The sequence below is a fragment of the Trachymyrmex septentrionalis genome, unplaced genomic scaffold, assembly GCF_001594115.1.
Source record: "Trachymyrmex septentrionalis isolate Tsep2-gDNA-1 unplaced genomic scaffold, Tsep1.0 scaffold127, whole genome shotgun sequence".
Taxonomy (NCBI): Eukaryota; Metazoa; Arthropoda; class Insecta; order Hymenoptera; family Formicidae; genus Trachymyrmex; species Trachymyrmex septentrionalis.
Genome location: NW_017304406.1, coordinates 775,087 through 787,178, shown reverse-complemented (window position 1 = coordinate 787,178; position 12,092 = coordinate 775,087). Strand labels below are relative to the sequence as shown.

The following is a 12,092-nucleotide window of genomic DNA, read 5'->3' as shown; positions in this document are numbered from 1 at the left end:
TATTTGCTAGTAAAACTATCGCGATAATCAATCATAATAATTAAATACATATAACAGTTTTAGACCATCACCAATTTTGGCAAAAAAATCCAATTCAAATAATATCAGCTCATTAATTGATATACATATATTTTTGTGAAAAATTGAGAAATTAAAAGTTGAAAAAACAAATTACAATCACGGTCGTAATAATCACATATTAGTATCTTTGTATCAACTAAATTAACTTAAGAAGAAAATCTCATACTCATAATAACGCGCGCGTTCACTTAAACTTTAAATTAATGAGCGAGATTTCTCTGGCCTTCGATCGTAAGATGATGTTAATGGAAACGAAATGGAACGAAGCCAATTACTTGACTGCGGCTTTCGAGCAATAATGTGAATTCTTGTGGTGACTTGGCGGTTTCTTGCGATAGGCATTTTATAATCGTCAATGAATTATTAAGAAACAGGGAATCGAAGGTTCGAAATGACCGCTCCGCGTGGTTAGTCGTCCACGAGAGGATACCTATACGTAGTGATATCATAAACAACGGAGAGCAACGGCGAGAACTCAGTGAGAGTTCGGCGATCCGGAAGCTTGATGTTCGCGAATCGGCCGGAAGTGATGCGATCGAGGTGACATTGAGAAGTCGTAATCGTCGATGGAAACGGATAGGACGTCCCGTTCGTCAGTCAGTAGGAGTTGGCAACGCGGAAGTTATCGGAGCCGGAGCGGAAGACGGCGGAAACGCAAGCGGAAGCCATGGGGTGAGCGGATCGCCGACTGGATCAGGACGCTGATAGCATTCCTCTTCAGTAACGTCGGCATCGTGTGTCTAGTAGTGGGCTACACTATAGCGGGCGCCTTCCTATTCATCTACATCGAGGGTAAAATCAGCTTGAATATCGCCGACGACGTCATCAAGCTAAGAAATTCGACGGCCGTCTCTCTTTGGGAGCTTACTTCTAAGGTGAAGAATTTACGTGAATCGAGCTACGCGCTATAATTTCTCGCAGTAGTGAAATCGAATGATATCGCCAAGAACAGATACGTAGAGATATACGGATTTTATGCTTTTACAAATTTTATTAATCATTTATTTTTACACATGTTTAGATTTGATCACTCTTTAACTAAAATATCGAGAGAAAAAACGAATGACATTACTAATATGTTAATATTTATTTATTTTTTTTGATATTTTGACACTGTTCATATTGTTTATAGGAAAATGTGTTTTCGGAAAAACTCTGGAAGGAGGAGGTAAGAAACATTCTCGAGAATTACCAAACGACGATAGTCTCATTTATAAAAAATGGATACAATGGTATGAAGGAAACTAAGTGGACTTTTGCCGGTGCTTTTCTGTATTCCCTTACCGTGATAACGACCATCGGTGAGTCTCGCTCTTATATACAATCAAATTGTTTGCAATTTACTCGTAACTTTACACTGTTAAAAGTGAAATATTAATTTTAATTTAAAGACGTATAGTGAACTTTCTGAGACATGCAAAAATGTTATAATTTAACATTTTTGTTTGTACAAAAATGTTAATTTTAACTAATGTCTCAGAAAGTTCACTATATGTCTTTAAGTTAAAATTAACATTTTATTTTTAACAATATATTCGCTTTAATTTTAATTTACTTACATTTCTTAATTTATTTTAATTTAAAAATATATAATTAAAGAGTTAATTAAATGTATAGAATTGTTCGATATATTCGCGCGCGTTTGTCTTTAAGAATTAAACGTGGCATGGAAAATGTTAGAGAAATTTTTGAAAAATGTAGACAGTTTACTCGCTGCTGGATATTTTGCCATACTAAATATTATTTGCCCTGCTAATGCCTAGCTAATGCCCATTTCTCTCTTCGTGACTAATTAATCTCATTAAAAGCTTTTATGCTAACTATGAAAATGTTTTGAGATAAAGTCTTCAGAGTTTGTATTTAACAATAAAATTGTGCGAGAGATTGACAACTTTGTAATATTTTATAAAATTAGCCAGCTATGACCAAATATTAATACACAATTTATTTGAAATCATTATGCTAAAATATGTAGAATAAATTTGATGTCCACTGTATTATAAAAACAAAATAAGTAATTTTGTTAATTGTATGCATATATAATCTATCTAACGCATATAATGAATGTTGAGAACATCAATTTTATAATATGGTAAGAAAAATTTGATTAGAAATTCTAGCTAACACATTCTCCAAATAAGCAGCTACGTGTATGTCCAAAAATAAAAGAAATAAATTTAAATTGTAAAAACATACGGATTTCGAGTTGAAAAATATATACATAAATCTTGGTCTGTCTGAAATATCACGAAAAGGATATTAAAATCGAGAGAGAAAGAGCGCAATAATAAAAATATTCGTAAAATTCTTATTGTTAGATAGTACTTATTAATTTTTTCTGTTTTCAATATTATTACATGTCATACTTTATATTCGAATTATTTTGAAAATATTTAGAATGCAAATAATTAAAGTTGAAATTTGTAAAGCTTTTCTTTTGTTTGATAAGAAAGAAAATGCAAACTCATTCTATATTAATTGTAGAATAAATTGATTAATTTATTTATATTTGTCAGTGTGACGTAAATGTTTGCTATTTGCTCAACTTTAATTATTTTCTTATTATTTTTATTGACACTAAATGTCAATCTCATAAGGCTTTCTTCCAATACATCTTACACATTTCCAATATTATTTTTATATTTTGTTTATACATTAAACATTTATCTATCTAGAAATTCCTAAGAAAAACTTTTACATAAAGTTTTTTATTTAAATAAATATTTATTAAAAGAAACAATTCAAAGATCAATCTGTATAAACTAATATATAATTTGAAAAAATTAACTTAGCGAAATTTTATTAATCTTAATTTTTTACAAGAAGCTAATTTTTTTCATCAATTAATTAGATCAATCATGATTTAATCATATATCAAAAACAAAAGAAATTGAAAATTTTTTGTTGTTGATTTTTTGTCGTTGATGGGTGCGTACGAAAATTACTTTATTCTTAATCTATCGCGATCTAATGTGTCAAAAGAGATCGAGTTATAGCATCAGGCAGAAAAATCAACGTAAAATGTCGGATAGTTACTACTATCCAGGCCACGAATAATATCCTGAGACGTAGGATTTATCATTTTCCGGCGCCACGGCAATGAAAGGATAAAGTGATATTAATGACTTTAACGTGATGGCGGCTTTGTTCTCAGCGTTGTGCGTGCTACATCGTATCAGTATACCGTGTGCGAGAATGTGTGTGAGAAGAGTATAAATCATGATTACTCGGCGAAATTACACGAAAGGAATTATGCGATTTATGAGACTATTGCATAAATTAGAAATACAAGAAAGTATTCACGGTCACGGATATGTATGTATATCTTTGATATTCTAAAATATCTATTTCCTCTAATATAAATCTATTTCAATATTTTTCTCAGTGAATAGTTAATGTCAATAGTAGAGTATCCATTAGTATTTATTTAATATAAACATTTCGATTAATGTTACCTTGATGTATGAAATTAACATAAATATTATTGTATTATTATATAACATTTGATAGCTGGAATAATAAATATTAAATTATAATATCACCTAATCATATAATTTACATAACTAATAGGATTCACCACAATTGACCATTATTATACTGATCATTATACATATTAATACCTGTGTTTAGAACTATTTTGGAAGGTTGCGTATGAATACTGGAATGTAAATTTCATTCGTGCACGCGCCCACGACGATAATTATTTTCAGTTTTTGACATTAGGTTGTTGTCGTCGATTGGCAAAGTCGGTCACTTAGAATTAACATAAAACTAATTATGAAATTCGATATTGATAAGGCATGCTCTTCGTGAAATGATAATCATCGATAAATTGTGTAGCACATTAGTCAATTAATCCTAACTCGCGCAATTCAGTTTATGATATTGCATCATTTAATAAATAAATAAATAAATAATTGAATTAGTTAGTATCCTTTTCATTTTAACACATGTGTATCTTGTTATCCAATATTATTCGTCTATTTTAAGACGCCGAATTAATAGCAAAATAACGTTAGATATATGTATATACATGTTAATACAAGTTAATAAAAACTTAAAGTATTTACAATCTATTCATCTCGAGTTATATAGTTTTTCTTAATTGTTTGACTTTTAAAGTGCTAATCGCTATAAATCGCGGCTCTCCTTTATGAATTATCTCAAATACTATTATTAGCTTTCAGCATAGTTAACTGACATTGATAAAATCAATGAAAAATAGTGAGAGCAGCGCTCGATGAAAGTCTCGAAATTGGATTATATTGCTCAACCGAACTTCCTGTATTTCCTTCGTATCCGATGTCCTTCGTAGAATCGAATCGCTACCGAAAATTACCTGTCGTATGTCTACGACGTGTTCCGCAACGACGAATTTGCGGACTGGCGAGGACTTCGTTAGGCCGGAAATTAATTAACGTGCGCTGATCGTTCGATCCCCCAGGATCGATGAAACTTGCTCGTTCATTTATTTGTTCGTTCATCGCAAGAACATCGTTGATGGTCACCATCAACGATCGACATTTCACTTCGCTATTAATTAATTTCTTTAGTGTCCAATAGGCTAGATTAGTAGTAGTAGTTAATCTCCTGGATGCACTAATAGTAGCAATATTCGACGACATCATGCAAAGTGCATTTTGCAAAAAAGACATTCCGCTATTCTTTTACACACACATATACATACATATACAATTATTTTCATCAATATACAGGTATTATAATATAAAAAAATATAATAAATTAAATTTAAATGTAATTAATAATTTTTTATTTTACTTATTCTTTTTTAGATAATACACTTTAATCTACAATGACCCGAGATGTATTCGAGTAAAAAATCAAATATGCTTAGATATCCACGGTTTTTCATTAATTGCATTTATCTTTTATTGTATCAATTTTTTTTATTTTGTGAATTATAACGTAAAGAAGTTTTTGAAAAATATACGTATTATACCGCTATTATGACATATTCAAGATCTTACTAAGTATTCAAGCGTTAAATAAAGAAATTTCCTGGTACAAAAGAATATCGATTTATTAAACTTGCCGTTCTCGAAACTTGATTAAAATCGCAAATTATATACCTACTATATTTACAAACATAGAAAGAAATGCATATGAAATCACCGTCACTTTATATATTTTACGTTCAAAAATAACGCTATTAAAAGCTTTTTAAATATTTGCATAAAGCCCAATCAATGCCGTCAAATCAGTAATTGATTGACTTGTATATATTTCAGCCTCGAATTTAGAAAACATGAAGCGAAAGTCATAGCCCATCCTCGGGCGTAATTGATTTGTTACCAAGATATCTTCTGTCAAAGCTGAAGAAGCCTCTTAGTGATTTCACTTATTCTACAATCATATTTATGTCACATGTAAAAAATTTAAACAAACATAAACATGATAAAAACTGTTACAGTAAACATATATTTAAGAAATAATTTTTCATTTTTTCTTGGTTAAAGACCAAAATTTATCCATAATTTTGTTAAAAGTTATTTGTTAATTTCAAACTTTGATGTAAATTATGCGACCCAAGGTGCGATATTATACGACAACAAAAGTTTAAACGGATCATATTCACGATGTCGCATCGTTCAAAGTTAACAAGAACTTTATCAAAAATAAGGCACAAAATATTTTATATAAAATAATTATATTTTTAAAATAATAACGTGACAAATTAAAACGGTTTATTCTATTATTTGCTATAGTTATTTATTTTTTTTATTATTTATTCTATTATTATTAGATATTAAATAGCCATTGTTTTGATACAATTTAAACAAGCGTGAGAGTTATAATTAATCATACGTTAATTGCGACAGTTAGTTAATTGCGTGAGTTTCTCATCATCAAAACTCGGAGAGGAATGATTATGGAGATCTCTGTTGGAGACAAATTTCTTTATGCATTATAGATCTAGAATACTAAGAAAATTGCAATGTATTTGCGATATTCGTAATCAAGAAAGTCGTCTAAAAATACGTACAGAGCATTTTTGTTAAAAAAAGAGATAAAATAAAAATTTGTCTTGATATCTTATTCAATTTATATTATAAATGTAGTTAAAGTATAGATAATTTTGTTTAATGTAATATTTTAAAAATTAAATTGCAAAAATATACGTAGCTTCATAAAAAAAGAAGCTAAGAAGCGATATTATTTCTAAGAGATAAAATATCAGCATGAAGACATATATCTGCACTGTAAGCATGAAATAGATCATTTTATTTATTTTAATACTTTTAAAAACAAAATTACAAAATTGTCGTCTTAAGAAGTTTCGTACATGTAAGTAAAAAAAATTTTATGGCAAATATTTCTTTAACACTACAATACATGATAGTGCAGGTATATATTTACACTGTAAATAAGATGTACACGAGTTGAATCGTCACTTTTGTTGACTTTTAATTCTTTAAATGATTGCGTTTTGAAAACGAAAGGATCTGCCAACTCGAGCCTCGTTGAGTAAATGATATCTAATAGACGATACATGCATAGCCTTATGTATGCGCGTCAGCACACTATATAGAAATCATGATGTTAAACGTGATTGGAGATACACGTGTATTTAGATACACGTGTGGAAGATATCACTACCTACTAACATATATATGTAATAAAAAGAAATATCAAGATAACGTCAATCGATTTGTTGTCACTCAGTCCATTTTAGATTTAAATAAAATAAACAATCTGTCCGTAATTTATGTATGCCAGACTTACGATTTCTAGCTAATATTTTATATGCCTTATAATTTTACATGCTGTATATTTCGAGATATATACGTAAATATATATTTTATGCATATTCTAATTTTCCAAATTTTTCATATTATGTTGCATAAAATTATAAATTCTATCATTGATTTTAATACAAAAATAGAAAGAGATATATCCGTCTAAAATGAATTTATTTTATAAAATAAATTTATATACAATAGTATATTCTTTGTATTTGGGATAAAATACAATAACTATTCTCACGTATTTAAGACAATATTTATTTAACAAATACAATGCCTAAAGGCATTTTCCGGCTAACGCTCGTCAGAATATGAAGTTTTGTTTAATATTATTGGATACATTAATTTACTTAAGGATCCGAAGACAATAGGCCTGTTCTCTCTTTTTAACTAAACTTTCGCACCACCAGTTCTTTATTCCTTTTCTCTTCAGGACAAAAGAAGAAAAAGAAAAATGAATTGGTGCAAAAGTTCAGCCAAAAAGAACAGGCCTTATGTTTCCAATTTATATCAGGTTTCGTAAATATTACTTTACTATTGACTTTACACAGCTCTTTTAAATTTCTTGGCTCTGCTCTTTCTCGTCCAATTATGAAATAGTTTGGAACACAGGACAGTGCCAATTTATCATTGTATCTAATTTGCGATATAACTTTATGTTTTCATTTCAACCTGTTATAATATCATGAATTCTCTTCTAACGTGTTTTTTCTTTTTGTTTTATTACTGTAATGAAATTTTAATTCATGATAAATTGTCATCAGACTGATGAAGATTTACAATTAATATAGTCAAAACGTATCATCATTTTATTGTTATAATATATATATATGTATAACAAATTTTACAATATACATATTATTAATTAATTTTCTAATTATTTAATTATAGTAAACTAATTCAATTAGACCCTTTGTCGCTCATTATTTAGCCTATCTATCTAGTTTAATTTGTTGTTACACATCCAAGCGAATATAATATTTATATATTTTCTTATTTTATTTAAATTTGATATTAAGCGAAACACTCTTCTGCTTCTCTCAATTGTCTTTCAAAAACAAAAAGAATGGAAAAATTAATAATTTGTCTGAATAGGTCAATTGACTTTTTGCTTATTGTTCAGATTATCAAGAGAGTTTCAGATATAATAACCGTATAGTATATCACAAGGGGATGTGGAAATAGTCGGTAACGCGATATAAATCAAGCGCGACAGCGATTGTCCGACATCGCCGGCAACGGGCATAATTAATTTTCAGAGGGAATCATTTCGCCGTTAAACTTCTTGACAAGCCGATAAATTGGTGCCGCGATGAAACCTCCCGCGATTAATCCTCGCGATAATTGATCGCTAACCATGTATGTGACGACACTGTCGCGTCGGTCGCCCTCGTCGTTCGAGACGGAGAAATAACAAACATATGCACAAGTACGCGCGGGATGTCGGTTTCCGTATTTTTGGTTAATCGCCAATACAATAATTCTCTGGCCGGAGGCCCGACCCAAACGGACTAATGTCCCTGATACGTCTGGCACGTGATACCTGTTACGTGCGTGGCAAGACAAGCATGTCGTTATGCCGATAGTGCCATTCGAGTCGATATGAACAAAACGTTTTGACATTTGAGATTTCTAATTAATTACCTCCTGTATCAATCATCCGCAGTCCCGAGTATAATTTTAAAACATTTGCGGAATTGTCCAAATTTCTTCTTATTTTCATTTTACAAATCTGTTAAATCTCTCTCTCTCTCTCTCTCTCTCTCTCTCTCTCTCTCTATCTATCTATCTATCTATCTCTTTCTCTTTTCTTTCCGTTATTCCAGATTTATATTACTTTACCTGGTATTAATTAACAGCTTTTCTACTATTTTATTTCGTTTTTAAGATTATTATGTCATAATCCACCCCAATCTGCTTTATGCGCTGCCTAAACATACTTTAAACCACCACGAATAAAAACGAATGATACGACGAGTGCATATATCATGTTAATTTATGTCATGGCGTATTGCAGTAAATCATCATGGGAGCGAAAGAGGATAAAATCAGGTGATCCCGGCTGCCAAAATTGTCAGTTAGTGAAAATGATAAACATCACTGGCGGCGCACGCAATGCTTCACAACATGGTTATCAGCGTTTTAGAATTATCATGTACACCGCTAAAACTAAATGCACATCGTTAATGTACATTTAACATGGAAGCTTTTACGTATGAATACACGCGAAATGGTCTGAAAATATATTCCCATTTATCTCTTGCAATTTCAAATTAAAACTCGATAAAACATAACATTACAAATTTGATATTTTAATAATTAAGTGCAATATATCCAATTTAAATTTTTTCGTTTCCGTCGGTCTTAAAACTAATTTTAATATTCAACATTAAAACCTTGATTATTAAATTAAAAGTCAAGAATTATGAAAAGCTCAGTTTCAAAGAATTTGCGATTAAACTCGCCTTTCGCAACTCTTTAAAAGAATCTATATAAAACGTCTTTGTGCTTTTATATTTTACTAAATCGTTAACGCTCGCCGTTCCAGGATTACATAATCGCGATAAAATCGATAATAATGAATAGGCGAAACAGTTCTCTCGCACGTAATGACGACGAAAAAGCTTTAACTTTATCATCGGCGAAGTTGGATAACATTTCTATAAACATCGTCGGTTAATTGAGTTCGAAATTGTAAATGCCGACATCGGTACATCGTTATTCATTTAGTGATAGATTTAGTTGACAATAATAACCTAATGGTCGTCAGTGGTTTACATAACGTCGCTGTGGATAAACGTCGTTTTACTCGACCTTTTGCCGGCTTTATAAACTCGATACGATCTAAATAATGAGTGCGCAAAGCCTGCAGAAATGGAGTTTTTTTAATATTTAATAAATTGTTAAAAAAATCGCACGCAGTACGTATAATGTATATTCCGGGTTACATGGTTGGATTACATTGTTATGTCGGGTAAAATATTGTACGTGCGAAACGACCGTAAAGTCAAATGTCAACGGCGAACATAACTGGTCGATCAACTTGGATCTCGTTCCATACGTTCCATACGTACCACCATTCTATTCTGCCATGTCGAGAATTTCCTATCTCTTTTAGATTTTGATGCACACACACGCTTCAACCGTAGTACTCAATTACTTTTATATACATGTTACGTGAATTTTGGTCATATTTTACACGTGCCACCGGCGTCGCTGAATTTTTCCGAAAATTGATAAAAAATGTTTGCGATTTGTTCACGATATTCATTCTTAAAATGCGAGAAGTCTTCTAAATGACTTGTAATATGATTTGCGTATATTTTTCTGGTTTTGGCAATCGAAAACGGTTTGTAAATGCCATTTCCACTCTTTGGAGAACAATAATGGCTGGCTTATATTTTTGCTTCCTGTGTATTTTATTCTCTGTTCATCAATAAAAATCAATACTAAATTTCATAAATTTATAGATTTGCAAAATAGAGTTCATAGGTTTGCAAAAGACTTTTGTCCTCATGGAAAATATAGAATTTAGATTTACATAAGTTTCAAACATGTCGTGCGTTTGACTAGTTACGCAACTTCTATCAGTGATTATGTATTATTACTTTTTTTATGCATTCTTATTTTTGAACTGTAGTTATATCTAACTTATCAATGCGCGATGAAAGACAAACAATAAACATAAAGATTTTCATTATCCAAATCGTTTTCCAACAAATCTCATGCGCGTATTTTATAGAATTTTATCTTTCAAGATAAGATCTTTTGAACGAGAGATGTTATAGAAAATTGCAGTCGAAATAGAAACATATCGGAATTTTTGATAAAAGAATACTTGACCGTTTTGTAAAATCCTCCGACTACAAAAAAAAACGCATATAAATAAATACAAAATTTTCTGCGAAAGCTAGTTAAAAGAAAACATCAAATTCCCTGTTACATCAAATTGATATTCGATAATTCACATTCTTGTGCAAAAACTTTAATATAAATTGAAAAAAATGACGCGATATAATTATTAACGTTTCACGTCACAACAGTCAATAAAACAGCAATTTCGGGTTTATTGAAGTTAATCATGCCTGTAAATAACGGGCAGAATTAAATTATCTGTAGAAGAAATAATTATTTGCAATATTTAAAATTTAATATTCCAGCGTACCAAAAAAGGTCTCAAATTATTTTTTCTATTTGCACTATCATTTTGTATCACTTCTATTACTGCTCAAAAGTACATTTTAATAGTAATAAGTATTTGATATGTAGTTGGGATAAAAAAAATCTTGAAAATCTAAATCAAAAGTTCAGTTTAATAGAAATTTTGGAAGAAATAACAATCGTGCGAATTGAAATAAAGTTAGAAATTTTTTTGAGATCATTTATACATACATTTAATTATATCATGAAAGTCTAATTATTTCACTGTTGATGCCTTGTAGCTCTGAGTTATATCAGTCTTTCAATATACAACTTAAGAAATGTCAAATCTAAAAGTATTTAATCAGAATTTCTAAAACACTCTATATGCGCAGTGATTTTATGCACCAGTATTCGTCGACTCGTACAACGACATTAATTTTCGCGTGTATTTTCTCATTATTTCCGCTTTCATTTCCGACTATGAAATGTGCGCATATTACATTGTTTAGAGCGAGTCTAAAGTTGTACAAAGAACTTTGTTGCCATATTTTCGATTTAAAAAATAACAAAAAATTATTATATCAAAAAATTTATATCAAAATGCAGTTAAACATTCCCAATTTATTTAGGATATTTGAAGAGTATATAAACATATATATTTAATTCTCGTATAACAATATACATATTTGTTTATTTGTCATTCATATTAATTTATAAAATAATATTTGATGCATTTTAATTATTATGAGAAAAATGTATAATATAAAAGCATTATTTTAATTTTAAGTAACGTTTTGAGTGTAATATTCTGTTTTCTATCTTCTATTTTTTGCATCTTAGAATAAAAGTAGTTGGCAGAATTAGATGATAGAATATTTAAAGAGTAAATTTCTTTTTGTTTAATAAGCGTTTCTTTACAAACCTTTCTCTTAAATTTCTTCTACTTCTTCAACTTCAAAGCTTCGTATACCAACGTGAAGTAAAATGGAGTTTGTGACACTATAAAAGTAACATCTTCATTTGTGGTCGCTTAAGGGGAGACTCTGTAGAGAATTTAACTCTCTTAAAAAAGATGATTTGCATATATATATATATATATATATA

General features: G+C 30.0%; 1 protein-coding gene across 1 annotated transcript in view; it reads left to right on the top strand.

The window, feature by feature from the left end:
* Positions 1-627: 627 nt before the first annotated feature.
* LOC108756476 (TWiK family of potassium channels protein 18-like) overlaps positions 628-12,092 on the top strand; it is a 17,928-nt gene continuing 6,463 nt past the window's right edge. Inside the window, exons 1-2 of the mRNA XM_018500325.1 lie at positions 628-956; positions 1,214-1,382. Of these exons, the coding sequence (XP_018355827.1) occupies positions 648-956; positions 1,214-1,382 (478 nt within the window). The 5' untranslated portion in view covers positions 628-647. The remainder of the gene's footprint in view (positions 957-1,213; positions 1,383-12,092) is intronic.